The following is a 15706-nucleotide window of genomic DNA, read 5'->3' on the forward strand; positions in this document are numbered from 1 at the left end:
ACAAACAATGAGATAGACTAAGAATTAAAACCTTTCCTGGTCTTCAAGTATGTTGCTGTGGAGAGATTTCTAATCCAGGAAACATTTTAGTATTCAAGTCAGTAAGCCAGTGCTTTTGTACAGTGCTTTCTTTTGTGACTCAAGGCACTACAGTATTTTAAAAGACTTTTTTTCCCCAGATTGTATTTGCATGTTTTTTTTCAGTTAGCCAGAATAGTTAAAAAATTATTGAATCGTCTTAGTTTATACTTTAGTGTAAGCTTTTAGGTTTTCAAGCATTGGCTCAGTGATAATTTCATAGCAGTATATTGCTTCTAAAGGAATCCATCTGGGAAGTGCAAAATTGTCCTGAACATTGGTAAGCTCTGGAAGAAACAATGACTATAATAAATTGCAAAGGTGGGTGGAAAATTAGGATGAAACCACACATTCTCTGAAACACCAGACTGCTGTCAAAAAAGGACAGTCCCATGTAGAGTTCCTCTCTCTCCACAATAACACAGTTATGTGTAACTATTAGGAGGGAACAGATACTGAACTGTTGCCTTTGACAGTAGATCCATATTTCTGGTAATGAATAGTATGCCCTCTTGTGTGGAGGGTACATTTGTGAAAAGGGTCACTTTCACTGTAAGAGGACAGTGTTCAGCTGTTTCAAAAAAAATGAGGGAATCAGATGAAGCAAAGAAAGGGAAAAATCTGCATATAACTGGACTGGTAATCTTGCTATTCATAGGCTCTGATATCTGCTAAAGCTTGTAACTAATTGAAGGCTTGTACTGATTGTTTTCAAATTGTATTAATTTCACATTCCTCTTGCTAGATTATTTTAAAAGTGATTTAAATAAGCTTTGGCTATGGGCTGCTTACACACTTCAAATCCTCTCAGGTGTGTGTGCGCATTGGCTCTAAGTCACAAGTGGATAATATTTTGAGCACAGTTAATTCGGATTGCTTAAATACACATAAGCTTTTTAAAAAGTAAACTTGAAGCAGTTAGCCTAGATTAGTTAGCGGTTAGCTAATACTGTTTCAAATGTGGTAAATGAATAAGTAAACTGTAAACCAGTTTCAGTAACAGCAATGTGATTGTGGCTGATACAGGTTGTAGTCAGGCATCTCCTATGTTTGAGAGATTGAGGCCAGATGAGGAAGGACCTATGTCGTGGTTGCTTATGAGAAGGGATAGTTCTACTTATAATGAACATTATAGACTCCTTGCATATGGCCTCTGAATTTCATATGCTAATGGAGCAAGCAGCTGTGCAAGTTGGGTAACATAAGAATTGTCTTAATGATCAGATCAAGATCCATATAGTCCAGTGTTTGTTTTCCATCAGACAGATTATTATGAGGTGATGGCTATCTCCTGTTTGAACAGCAAATGCTGGTGGCTGGAGGTGTACTACGTCCATGGAAGTTCCCTTTAGCCAAGTCAATGACTTATTTTCAACATTGTTGAAGCTGCCTTCCATGAATTTCTCTAAATCTCTTTTCAGTACTGTCTGATTTAGAAGTCATCACCCCATCTTATGTTCTAAAGCAGTGGTTCTCAACTTTGGGGTCGTGACCCAACAGGGCAGCAGGAACCACATATTCCCCCTTAAGAGGAGTGGCGATGATGCGATGTTGGAGGCAACAATACTTCCAGGTTTGCACCGCCACCACTAAAGGAAAAAAGGGCTTTTGGGACTTGTGTTTGACAGCAGTGAGAACCCAAGATTTTGTGGCTTCTCCAGCTGCTGCTGAGCATGGTAAGCCAGAAAAGCCCTTTTTTTTAGTCATCATTGGCACAAGCCCAGAAATGCAGCTGTCGTCACCACCTGTAATGGCCCCCTCAGATACTTAGTGGTTCCTTTACTTTGTAAAGCAGTGTTTCTCAAACGGTGGGTTGGGGCGCACTAAGTGGGTCACAAACCAATTTCAGGTGGATCCCCATTCGTTTCAATATTTTATTTTTAATATATTAGACTTTATGCTACCATGGTATGTGACTGCATTTGGGGAAATGTTACAGACATGTACTTTTAACAAGCTATTGTGTATATTCTTTTAATAATGATAGTAAATGGGACTTACTCCTGGGTAAGTGTGGGTAGGATTGCAGCCTAGGATTGTCAAAAATTTTCCTGCTTAATGATGCCACTTGTGATCATGACATCACTTTCGGTGGCTCCTGACAGATTCTCATTCTAAAAAGTGGGTCCCGGTGCTAAATGTGTGAGAACCACTGTTGTAAAGGTTGAGAACCACTGCCAAGCCCAAAAACACTTCTGTGATGAGGCAGTGATGTAAATGTAGCATTCTTTATATATCGTATTTTTTAAAAACTCTACCTAGGTTTGTAATCATGATTATGAAGGATCAAGTGGTACTTATATCCTATTCAACACTTTATGTATCCATGTACAGAAATATCATGTTGATGTTTTTCTATTGAAGGATTGTGCTGCAAACTGCATTAATCTACCAATGTACCTTGGTGCCAAAATTTTATTAAATTGGCTTCAGACTTAATTTAAAAATTATGTCATTCTCTCTGAGATTTGATAGATAGATTTGTCAAGTTTCATGTAAATGCTTTTAAATTATTAGATGTACTGTTATAGTAGATTGAGCTGGTATGGGGTAGTGGTAGCTATAAGTTTTACGTTTAACACCATAAGGCTGCAAACCCCTGCAGACTTACCTGGGAGTAAGCCCTATTGAACATAGTGGAACTTACTTCTGAGTAGTGTACAGGATTGGGCCGTGAAGTTTGTTAGGACGACTTATTAGCGTGCTAAAATTCAACTGTTTTGACAAGCCTTTTTCCATAGAAAAATCTAAACTTCTTGATTTTTTTCTTATAGGATATTAATGCTCATGCCTGTGTTACTGGAAAGCCGATTAGCCAAGGTGGTATCCATGGACGAATCTCTGCCACGGGACGTGGTGTCTTCCATGGAATTGAGAACTTCATTAATGAAGCATCATATATGAGCCTGTTGGGTATGACTCCAGGATTTGGCGATAAGACATTCGCTATCCAGGTATTTGTTCAGAAGAACAGTATCACATGGGGGGGGGGGGTTAATCCATAACTAGCTTTACTGATGAAACTTTGGAAATGTGGTGAGAAATCTTAATTTCTAACCTTAGTATTTGTCAGATATGAGAAATTCTTATCATTCTTCAGCCAATGGTGCACTGTATTGTATGTTTTACTTTTCAGATGTAAATGCTAACCTTGTGTTTAGAGGATGTTACTCACAAGTGTTACCCTTTCTCCTAGTTTAATTTTAAACATTTCTATGTTGCCTTCCGGTGCCATCTAAGTGACCAGTGGCTTACAAAAACCACAATACCTACACATCTTAAAATTGGCACAAAAACACAGATAGAAACTGATGTACGTTCAAGACATGGCCAAATGAACACTTCTACTGCCTGCTTAAAAATTGGCAGCATGCTGTGAGTCAGGTCTTTTAAAAAAGGAGAGTGCCACAGCTGGGGAGCTACATCCCCACAAGATAAATGTCTTGACAGCAGTGGAATATGAAACAGAGCCTCCTACAATAGCTGCAGAGAATGGGCATGTCCTTGTGTTCACTCTCATGAATGTTCTTTTTTTGGTGCAGTTCATTTAAATGCAGCATGTTCGAGGGATCGCTGTGTCCTGGACCCTTAATCATCAGCTGTGATACTTTGCTCTGATCTAAGTTGTTTGAAGTGTTAAAGAATGCTACGTAGTTTATAACAGTGCATGGACTGCAGCTGTTCAGTGACATTTTCAATATGGGGTGTTGCAAGAATATCATTTGTTAAACACAAACATTTGGAAGTGCTCTATGCAAACCACATGTGCAGCAGAAGATTAGGATTGTGCTATCCAGCAACATTGGACATTGCCATTACTGTCAACAGTTCCAGCGGTCTCCACCTGCAACTTTCTATCCAGCACCGAAGGGAACTGCTCCGGTACACCCCATCTCCCAAACTGGGACATTGTGAGGAGATCATTCCCTGAAGTCTACCATTGCCACTATTTATGGGTGTGTTGAAGCTTAGCCCAACTGGGCGCAGCATGCCAATCGTGGCAAAATCAGCAATAGCGAGGCCTAGCATGCTATGCTAACTTCAGCTGCCAAAAATGCCGTCCATCTTCCTAAAGGCACTATCCAGGCTCCTGAATTGCAGCCGCAACTATTTTAACAGTGCACTGCACTACCAAAGCTTTGTCCTCAAGTTCTCTGTAAGCCTCAAGTTCATCTCTGGAAAAAGTCCTGACTGAGCAACAGGTTCCCAAAATAGTGGCTGCAGGTTTCTTAAGGGATACTGTACTTAAATTGCCATGACCTATCTGTAAACCTGCCACAGCTAAACCTTGGCTATGCCTTTAAGATGGCAGAACGCAACCCCTCCCTCTGAAAAGAGAAGAACTGGCAATCAGAATCACCTGCCAAAACTAAGGGGGGTTGAAGGAGAAGAAGAAATAGCTGTGGGCTGCAAGCCCTTCCAGCCAGTGTAATTTCCTTTCTCAAGGTAGGGCCAAACTGGAGAAACAGTCAGCCCCATGTGGAGGAGAGCCATTGACCCTAGACTGTTAGGGCAATCCTGTGCACGTTTAGTCAGGAGTAAGTCAAGTGTGTTCAGTGGGGCTTACTCTCAGGTATGTATGTTTAGGATTGCAACTTGTGGGTCACCCAACCCCTATTTTGAGGATTCTCAGCTATGTGATTTGCACTTACACAGGTTGGAATCTGTATGTGTGGGGGCCATGTTCCAAAGTGACATCTGCTTGGGCATTCAGGGCAGGTGAGGCCAGTAGCTTGATGATTAGAATTAATCCCTCTGTCCCATGCCTAGGTGCTAGGTCATCTGCATATGACTGAAAGTAGAGTACAATATTTCTGATATTATCTTTGTCAATTTGAGAGGGATTTGAATCTTGCACAGTTAATTAGTGTGGAATTTAGCAGAGAAATGTAAAATCTAGATTGTTTGCTGCAGTGCTTTACTCAACACAGTGCAATGTCAGAATCAGTAGTTGTCAAAATTGAGTTGCCACTATTAAAATTGTATTAATGATGGGGCTGCTTAAAAGTTGCTGTGTTTAACCAATTAAGCAGGGAACTGAGAGAGACTGACTTGTGTGGATGCCATCACTGCTGCTCTCTGGAATGTTTATACTGGCAGAGCTGAAGGAGAGTGGACCTGTGCCTGAACTTAAATGAACAAACTGAAATCTTGGCAAAAAATCAGAAAACAATTAAGGAAAAGTAGAGACATAGGCATTCTCTGTATTCTGGCAATTGTTTTAGTGTGGGGGGGGGGGATGAAATCAGTTTTGAAAATTTACTGACATAGCATGCCTTGACTGATATGTACAGATTGGTTCCTCAGTATGATTTCTATATTAAAGTCTGGGATTGGAATGTGAAACCTTATCGGTTGCTAAGAATTGAAGATTCCTAAAATGTAGTCTGTGATTGTTTCCAAATATCCTTAATAACAACTTCTCATGGAACCATGCTGACAGTACTATACTCATACTGTATTGAAAACCACACAGATGTTGACAGTAGGGAAACATGCAGGTTGGAGTGTCCAGGGCAGTAATCCCTTTAAGAATTAGCACCGCTGCACAGAGCCCTCTCATGTGCTGGCATCTTTCTGGAGATCAATGGTGACATTGTCATGTAATTACCAACTTCCAGGTCAACTGAGCTCCAAATGGCATGAAGCTTGCTTGAGAGGTGTGCAACTGCGTGTTTGTGCATCTTAGGGGGAACACTGGTCCAGGGGCCAAGTGAATACAACTTGGCAGGAAGACCAAGCCTCCAGCGTAAAGGTGCTGCCTCGGGCGTAAAGAGTCTAATATTAGTGTTGCAAACCATTTCAGTTCAGGGAGTAGAAAGAAATATTATTTGTATTGAATATTTTTAGTCTGTTGTGTAAAATCAGGCCTTTCTGTAACTGAAGGCTGGCGGTAATAAAATCTTGCAACATTCCCTGAAAAGGAAAAACTTATCTAAATGAGATTCCTCTGTTTCCCAACACTACAAGGCAAACAGGATGGCTTCACTTGTGTATAAGTTCCCCCGTAACCAATAAGGATATTAATGTTTTCAGTTTCCTTGTGTAGTTATCTTGAGCTATGTTAATGTCCTCTCCTTCTTTACAGGGATTTGGCAATGTAGGTTTGCATTCGATGAGGTATCTCCATCGCTATGGTGCAAAATGTGTTGCTGTTGGAGAAAAGGATGGTGCTATCTGGAATCCTGAGGGACTTGACCCAAAGGAGCTGGAAGATTACAAACTGGTATGAAAAATACCAGCAAGTGTGTTTTTTTTTTTTTGCAAAGTTGTCCAGTAGTGGTAGATAACTTTCCTCACTGGCAAGATCTTAGGGTGGGGCATTCTAGCAACTATTGTGTTCAAGACAAGTAAAACAGTACAACTTTGGAGAGGATAGTCAAAGCAGGTCAGCTGATAGTCATCTACTACATTGATTTGGCTTTGTGGCTTAAACATGGAAATGGTTCTTTATATAGGGTACAACTGCTTTACATGCAAAGACTTCCTGCTTTAAGAAAGCTGTTTGTATTGATTTTGTAACTGGCATATGTTTATGCTGGACTGACTGACTTGTTAATTTGTTAGAATTGTATCCCTATCAAAACATAACCTTTGAGAAGGGATACAGAACCTTTGAGAAGGGATACAAGGCTTGAAAGAGCAAAAGTTACCCATGTATTGTGAGGTGGCATAAGAATGCATCATGCTTAAAAGATGTCTTTTCGCCCTAACCAGTCCCTTCCCAGTGCTGCTAGGAAGACTGGGGAGGTATAATGAGAATATCCGAAATTCACAGCATGCCTATAGATCCTAAATACAGTAGTTTTCAGAATCTTATTTGGAAAACAGCAGGACTGATAGCACTCACATATGCCTACAATCAGACAATGCACTCTCTCCTTCTTGGGTAACACCAAATGAGTCTTCAGAGATGGGAGGCCAGTAGTGTAGCTAGGTCATTTGACACTCGGGCCTGTAAATTTTTGGCACCCCTGTACCACAAAATTAATTAATATTTTTTATACCGCATTTCCTCTAAGGAGCTCAGGGTGGTGTGCATGGTTCCTCCCCTTCTTTTGTCCTCACAATAGTAATGTGAGGTAGGAGAGGCTGAGAGATAATAATAGTCATGACATGAAATGAATAATAATGGCCAGAAAATAAATGCAGTAAATATTTCCCCACCAGCAATGGATGAATGTCAGTGCCTTCCCCTGTTGTTGTACTTATAGTACTCGGTGTCATACTGCCCCTGCATTTGGAGGATCAATGTAGCCATCGTTGTTAATTACCACTGGTAGACTATAGTCCACCATGAATGTTTAGAATCCATGTTAAAAGTCATCTAAGCCAGTGACCAACAAACCCAACCTTCCCACCAGTGGTCTGGTAACTCATGGTGTCATCCTCGTTAACTTTGTTTTACTTTAGAACAGTCAGTAACCACCAAAAAACAATGGCCATCTTGATGACACTTAACACAACTGAATATGAGTTTGAGTATTAGCTCTGAGATGTGAAAAAGGGAGCTGACTCTTAATATCTTATTGGTTCCATGCTGTGTTATAATAACACCTCATTAGCACTCAGACTCATTGGTCGATTTTAAGTTAAGGAAATCCACTTTGTTACATAAGTCAGTTGTGTTTTCTTTTCTGGTTTTTTGCTATATCTTTTGATAAACCACATTGAAACAGTTGTGTTCTGTTTCATTATATTCTGCATTAAATTCCATATTGAATGATATATAACTTGATGGTGGTATTCCTAAAAACCATGATTTCCACCATCTTGGTTGCTGTTGGTGTCACCCTCCCCCCTGAAGGTGTCACCTTACTAACACTGTATTGGTTCCATGCTGTGGAACATCTTATTGGCTGTTTGAATATTAAGTCTCTCTGGTCCTTTTTTAGTTAAAGAAATCTACTTTTTGTTACATAAGACAGTTATGCAGTTTTGGTCACTGGTTTTGTCATGCACACACGCCTTCTGAGAGTGCTTCCCTTACTAGTTACGCCACTGTGGGAGACCATAGTACTCTTTGGGTTGAATGCCTAAGGCAGGTCTGTATTAATAAAATCCAAGGACAAGATTTATTGGAAACTTTAAAAGAAAGGAAAAGCAATCAAATTCTTGAAATCAAGAGGCAAAGTTCAAAATAATGTAAAGAGATATTAATGGCAATTAAGATTTCTCTGGCTTATCCACTTTATCATCCTGGGACCAGAGAACCCTTAACAGAATGGAGCATGTGACAACCTAATTCCTAGGTCAGCATCACAGCACTGTCATCAAAGGAAAAATGGGGGGGGGGGTTTCCTCAGGAGGGGATTATGTCAGTGGTGATTTAAGGATAAGAATATATCTTAGTTGACTTGAAAACTCTGTAATACAATAGACACTGAAATAATTCATTAACTTATTCCTTGTATCAAAACAGCAACATGGATCAATTCTCACCTATCCAAAGGCACAGCCTCTGGACTGCCACATCCTTGAAGCGGATTGTGACATCCTCATCCCAGCTGCCAGTGAAAAACAATTAACAAAGACCAATGCCCATAAAGTCAAAGCAAAAGTAAGAGAAATGCAAACCCAAGTGACTGCTAATGGGATCAGAGGTTGTGAATTTTCTCTTTCATGTATGAACTAATTAGGGCGTGCTAAGCTACAGTATTCTGATTTTCTTTCTAGATCATTGCTGAAGGTGCTAATGGACCTACAACTCCTGAAGCAGATAAAATCTTTCTGGACCGGAATATTATGGTTATTCCGGTAAGTTTCTCCTGTATTAACTGCAAGAGCTTATGAAATATGCGCTCCTTCTCTGTTCACATCTTGACAATATTTTTAGGAGAAACACTTGCTGTTAAAATCTTTCGTTCTAACATACCCTATTTTGTAAGGCAAATTTTCTAACATGACAATTTGAAGAATGAATAAATCACCTGCAATCCAAACCCCATTGAGGTCAATGACAAAACTACCACTGATTTTAATACAGTTGGATTGTACCCAGTGAATTTCCATTCTCCAAAACAGGTGCAAGCAGTGTATTTTGGTGTAAGGTTGCACCTGAGGTTCTAGGATTAGGAGGTTGCACCTGAGGTTCTAGGATTAGGACACCATGATGCCCCAGCCAGGGAAGCCCTGTCTCTGCTCCCTTAAGGTGCAAAGCAATGGCAGTGCACCCACGTTTGTGCTGCTGGGGACAAAAGGGCTTTTTGAAAACTTACCCAGGGTTGCTAGGGCTCTTCGGAGAGTGCAGGGAGCCCACTGACCTCTCTGTGAGTCGCAATCACATTTTTGAAAAGTTTGGAGGCATAAGGAGGCTTGCAGAGGGGCCTCCCTGGTGGTGGCACAATCACGGGAGCACTGTTGTTGCCCCCTCCCCTGCAAGCTCTTACAGTAGTCAAAACTCTCCCAGACAGTTTGAGAACCACTGGTGTAAGGTCAGACATCATGCTTTTCAAACTACTACAGACAAAACTACTTTTGTGGGGAAGCATTTCTGATCTGAGGAGGAATCTTTGGAAATTAGAATTAGAATAACATTGCTCATGGCTGAACCTTGAGGATGAACTTTGAATGAGAGCAACCACACTGTTGAGAGAGCAAGTATATCTCATGCCAATAGCATACTGGCTCACAAAGAAAATTTAAGGACAACTTTCCTTTTTCCTTCTGGGGCATGTTTTTTTAATTGACCGACTGATTCTGCATAGCTGTGAAGCTTGGAAGTAGCAATGAAAGATGGTATAAGAAAGCACTTCTTCTTTTTTCCCCTAGTGTGAGTATGGAGTCCATATGAGGACGTGGTAAAAGTGTTGAATTGCCTGGAATTGAATTTAAAATGAGTTCTCCTCCAGGCAGTTCTCCAGTTGTACAGTTGAATTTGTTTGATCTGTCTTAAATGGCTATAGAGGTACAAAAATCAAAGTGCTTAATATTCACTGGTACCTAAAAAAATTGAACCTGAATGGGTATCTAGGCTGTCAGTGAAGGTATGAAATAAACTCCCAATCTGCAATGTGTGCAGCTGTTTGTAGATCTGGTCACTGCTTCTTTTACTCCCTTAGGGCGCAGTCCTAACCCCTTATGTCAGTGCTTTCCAGCGCTGACATAAGGGCAATGCAGCTCTGAGGTAAGGGAACAAACATTCCCTTACTCTGAGGAGGCCTCTGTGAGTGCCACCCAACTGCAGGATGCAGCACATGTCCCATTGGCACTGCTATGCCAGTGCTGGAAAGCACTGACATAAGGGGTTACGATTGCCCCCTTAGTCCCCTTCTGAGCAGCGTAGCTCCCTCAGCCTGGCCCCACTCTAAGAGTTTGGTTTACAGTACTATCATGCTGAGAAGGTGGTTACTATAACAATTTTCCTCGGTCAGCCTAGCAAGAAGATCCAAACTGAGGTGTGATATGCCTATCAAGTGTTGGTTGTCATTTATCCATTGTAATGGGTGTCACTGAAATGGAAGGAATTTTTAGCGAGCTTCATATTGTAAGAGATGCTACACACTGTGGAATTACAGCATTAGATAATTTCTCTTCTGTCTGTTAAATATATTTTTCCCAATTCCCAATATATTTTGCCTTAGCAGTTTTAAAGCTAAATTAACCTGTTCTATTCATGTGCTCTTCAGTTTTTGAAAGACTTTCACTCTTGTGTCTGTGCAGGATCTTTACCTAAATGCTGGTGGTGTAACGGTATCTTACTTTGAATGGTTGAAGAACCTGAACCATGTCAGCTATGGTCGTTTGACCTTTAAATATGAAAGGGACTCAAACTACCACTTGCTAAGTAAGTTTAACAAGTTCTATGCTATTAAACAAGGTATTGCACATAGCTAAATTCAACTGCTAAACTATGCAACAGACTAAAGATAAGGTAGGAGAACTTTCTGGTTCCACATATTGGTTCTTAATCTTAGACTCTGAAAGGTTGAACTTCTGGTTATTCTTGTCTGGAATAATGTAGTGTTTTGGGTGGAAAACATGGTCAAACCCCTTTGAACACGCATCCCAAACTCTGAAGAATAAAGTTAACTTAAATGGAAAGCGTATAGGTGTGTGACCAGCAGTATAAACAGCAAATTTGAATTTTCAAGGGAAAATCCCCTTTTAACTCATGGAAGTGCATGTTCAGTAATGAGGAAATCCAAGACTAGAAAGTAAAACTTACGAAAGAAATCAGTTGGCTGTATTTACTACCTTTTTTGGTTCTCCTGCAAGTCACTCTGGCCTGCAAGCATATCGAGGAAAGGTTTGGTATACTGAAGGTGAAAATAGCTTCACTCCACCTTGGAAGTAGATGCTTTTTGCATTAAGACTTGGCAGTTGTTTACTCTTTTATAACTCTCATAACTTACTACATTTTTGTCAACCCTCGAGTGAATGTAGCTGTAGATTGGGTCTTGGAACAGCAAGAGCAGGGCTGGCCTTAGAAGTTATGGGACTCAATTGGAAACATTTTTTGCAAGGCCCCAGGTTCACAGCCAAGGTCTGTAGAATCTTAGAGATATAAATAAAATTTATTATAGACATTATATCACAGTGATAGAATAGAAAGCAGTCAAAAGGTGTATTTAAAAAGTGAATGTGAGTCAATAGACTAAATGGATCTATGCACATTTTAATATAAAATTGCATGTAAGCCTACAAGTAAACAAAGTGTGTAGATTACCTTTGAAAGGTAAAGTTAAATATATAACTTTTCAGAGAATTAAATTTTTATGCTGTTCTATAATTAACATATGTAATACAGAAAAAAACGAACATTAAGAATTCAGAAGAGAATTAAAATAGTTGCTGTTCTCTTTAATGTGGTGTTAGATGTCCACAATGTGTTTTCTGTATTTGATGAGACTAGATCACTCTTGCACAGAGCCCAGTTGGGAGCAATTGGTCCAGTTGGCTTAAAGGCAACCCAGAGGAGGAGCTTAGTTAGAAATTGCAAAAATAGACATGCCTACTAGGAGTAGTTTTCATTGAACTTGCTGGAGCTTACTTCTGAATGAACATGCATAGGATCAGGCCATAAATATCAGAACTGTGTGTTTTTTTTTTATTTTTACATAAGGAAAGCATTTTTGCTTTATTCAGAGTTAACTGACTTTTCTTCCTTCCAGTGTCAGTCCAGGAGAGTTTGGAGAGGAAATTTGGGAAACATGGTGGAAGTATTCCTGTTGTGCCTACCGCAGAATTCCAGGATAGGATATCTGTGAGTAACTGGAAGAGACTGTCCAATGTAAACATCATACACATGATCAGTGTTTGCTCCAGTACAATTGGAAACCATTCTGTGGTGCATGTTCTGTGGCTGTTAGGCTAAAGTTAGCTTGGTAGTCTTAAGTACCAAACAGCATGGTGACAATGTAAAAATTCTGAGTTTTTCAATAGATTATAGTTGTATATATGGTTCAACCATATGACTGAAATTGTCATTACTGCATTCTAAACTGCACTTCCCAAATAGAATATTTTTTTTTTGCAGTGGGCCTATATTGAATTATTTGCATCATATATGCAATTTAGGGCACAATCCTAACCAGGTCTACTCATAAGTAAGTCCTATTTTGTTCAATGGGGCTTACTCTCAGGAAAGTGTGGTTAGGATTGCAGCCTTGGGAGATGTTGCTGCTTAATAAAGCTGAATAGCTTTTCTGCTGAGTTGATCATATTTTCTAGCCAATAACAGGAATATTCCCCCCCCCCAAAACGTAGGAGTTCAATCTCTTTTACCAATAACATACATATTCATGTTCTGAATTCAGATTGACCACTGACTTAGTATGTGCTTGTGGTTTTTTTCTTTCCATATATAGGGTGCATCTGAAAAAGACATTGTTCATTCCGGCTTGGCCTACACCATGGAGCGTTCTGCCAGGGTATGTATTATACGAGCATATAACCCAAAAGTAAACCAGAGTGGTGCATGATTTGATATCCTTCCATATATCCCCATCCTCAACTTCCTTGTGCTTGCCATAATTCTGGCTTTGATGTGTTACAACATAATTCCAAATAGAATGTACATGGTGAGATGGATCATCAGGGGTTTTTTTTCTTCCTATAAGCTAATGGTGAGGGAAGGTTGTATCTGGTGAAATGGCTGGGAAATGGAGCTTTCAGATGTTGACTTAACCAAAGTAAAGAAATTGAGATCCTTCCTGGCTGCTGTTTTGTAACAGAATTGTTATCTGACGCGGCAGCTGACTGCAGGAGTTGATTTGCTCTGTCAGTTGCGTGGTATAGGTTTCCCAGCCGCCTTAATGACTTGAGTGTCCAGAAGTTAGGCATTTGTTTACAGTATGGGTAGCTCCCTGAACTCATGCACAATCTGTAGAAGTGCTCATTTACAATGTCATTGCCTGCTTCAAACCATTTAGAAATGAAGCCCAAGCTAATTTGCAGGCTCAAATTTCAATTGTTATGGTTTTTCTAAATAGCTACATTGTAATATTGTGTGTATTAAAGAGAGAGTTTTTGCATTTTGCAGTCTGATATAATTTTGTTTTGTTCTCTAGCAAATCATGCGCACTGCCATGAAGTACAATCTAGGTTTGGACCTGAGAACAGCTGCCTATGTCAATGCAATTGAGAAGGTCTTCAAGGTGTACAATGAAGCTGGTGTGACCTTTACATAAATGGATAGTTCTCCACCTCAGTCAGACATCCTGTTGCGTACCCTCTTCAGAAATCATGAGTTTACATATAACCACAGAAATCCCTTTTTTCCTTTTCTCACTTAAATGTAATAGATATGATTCTCAATTAGCATTGGTCCGAGCTAGTCTTTTTTATAATAAAAAGAACCTGGGTTTAGGGCTTCATACTGAAAGTTACCAAACCATAACCAATTCATCTGCACTTGCCGGGGTGGGGGGAGATTGTTCTTGAAATTTCAAAAGGTACCTTTTGTATGAATCCGTGGTCTTGCCACTAAGCACCCTAGCAAAGCTTCTGGTCACACATGCTGTGTACTATTGGAGCAAAAAGCTAAGTCATGCACTTTTGTTTCAAACAATGTAACTCTCTTAGCTTGGCACTTTGAGTTAAAGGCCTTGAATGATCAATGCAGTGGCATTATCAGAGACCGAAAGGGCCTCCTGCAGGGAATAATGATATTCTCATTTTTACACTTAAGCAGAGCTATAATCCTGGTTCTCTTTACGCAATGTATGTGTTTCCTTTTATAATCTGTGCTTCTGTTACAAGACTGCCTTTAAATCATGTACTCAACCGCAACTTAACTTTAGCACTACAAGGTGCACAGAGATGGGTTCCAGGAGCTAATATTTTTATATTCTGAAGCAGTATCCTTATTGTACAGACATCCTATGAATGATCTCTTGTGCATTAATCTCATTGCTACATATCTTCTAACCTTGTGTTTTTTTTCCAAGAATAACATGTACTTGAGCAGAATCTTAGGTAGTCCAAAGAACTCGTGTAGGCTCTTACTCTCCTCTGGTTGTGTCTACTTACCGAGGCTGTTTTAGCTTTAGCTATTGCCTCAGTGAACAATTAAAGCAGAAATTATTGGCAACAGTGAGCCATGCCGCTGCTACAAACCTAGCGTAGTATCTTACTACACTCATTTGTGTTCCCTTCGTTTGGAGGCTTTGCGTATTCTGAACATAAAGAATTTGAAGTGGGCCTTGAGTAAAGATTGGATTACACACTTGCTTGATGTTTTTTGACAAGGTCTTTTGTCCAGAGTGATCCTATAAAGTGCCAGATGTATTTATGTAATGATTATGAATGTTTTTTTAAACCAACCCAAGATTTACCAGAAACTCATGCTTTTTTCTAGCTACTTTGTAACTCATAACATGGCAATGAAAGCAATTAAAAGTTTACCTTTCCAAACAATGCTGGTTTGTGTGTTTTTAAACTTTTCCCAACATATATGAGAAATAACTGAAAAGTTCTGAATCCACACAGAATGAGGTTGGGTTTGGAGTTGCACAGAAAACTTTCTGAAGTAGATCATAAAACGGAAATGTTGGAATTCTCTCCTGGTGTCCCACCATCTTTAGACAAGGCTTCCAAGAACAGGGCTTTTAAAAAAAACAAAAACTATTTGCTAGTCACCACTATCATGGATGTGGTAATGAATTCCATAAATTTTACAATGTGTAAAATATTTCCCTCTGTGTTAGTGATGGCAACAGCTGAACAAAATGCACAGTATGTGAATTTGTCCTTCAGTCTTTTTAATCTTAGATCTCTACCTTTTTTCCTGCTTTAATGTTTCAGTTTTTGTTCTTTCATTTCAACCATTACCTACACTGTCAGTGAATCACAGTTTGACTGGTCCCATACCCTTGTGTGTGACCCTTGTGTGCCACTCCCATGAAAACCAATCATGCGAGTGGCAATGCAGGACTTTTCTCATACCTTGTAAGGTCTGGTTGTCATGAAATGCAGTTTCAGTTTTAATCTTGTCCACACAAGTCTTTCACAGCAGAGTGGGGAAGCAGCATCTCCTCCCAGTTGCAGATGGGGTATAAGTTTCAGATGGCATATCACATTCCACATGTGGTGTGGTATGGTATGTGTGTCTGAACAGTTATCTGAGCTTGGGACTCTCTAATGTTCACCTTGTATGTAAGCCTACTCACAAGGAGTTTGTGTGAAT

General features: G+C 39.8%; 1 protein-coding gene across 1 annotated transcript in view; it reads left to right on the forward strand.

Moving 5' to 3' along the window:
• GLUD1 (glutamate dehydrogenase 1) overlaps positions 1-14937 on the forward strand; it is a 41968-nt gene extending 27031 nt beyond the window's left edge. Inside the window, exons 6-13 of the mRNA XM_066620209.1 lie at positions 2853-3032; positions 6167-6304; positions 8501-8638; positions 8755-8835; positions 10741-10864; positions 12192-12283; positions 12888-12950; positions 13590-14937. Of these exons, the coding sequence (XP_066476306.1) occupies positions 2853-3032; positions 6167-6304; positions 8501-8638; positions 8755-8835; positions 10741-10864; positions 12192-12283; positions 12888-12950; positions 13590-13709 (936 nt within the window). The 3' untranslated portion in view covers positions 13710-14937. The remainder of the gene's footprint in view (positions 1-2852; positions 3033-6166; positions 6305-8500; positions 8639-8754; positions 8836-10740; positions 10865-12191; positions 12284-12887; positions 12951-13589) is intronic.
• Positions 14938-15706: the final 769 nt, after the last annotated feature.

This window comes from Tiliqua scincoides, chromosome 3 (assembly GCF_035046505.1).
Source record: "Tiliqua scincoides isolate rTilSci1 chromosome 3, rTilSci1.hap2, whole genome shotgun sequence".
Lineage (NCBI taxonomy): Eukaryota > Metazoa > Chordata > Lepidosauria > Squamata > Scincidae > Tiliqua > Tiliqua scincoides.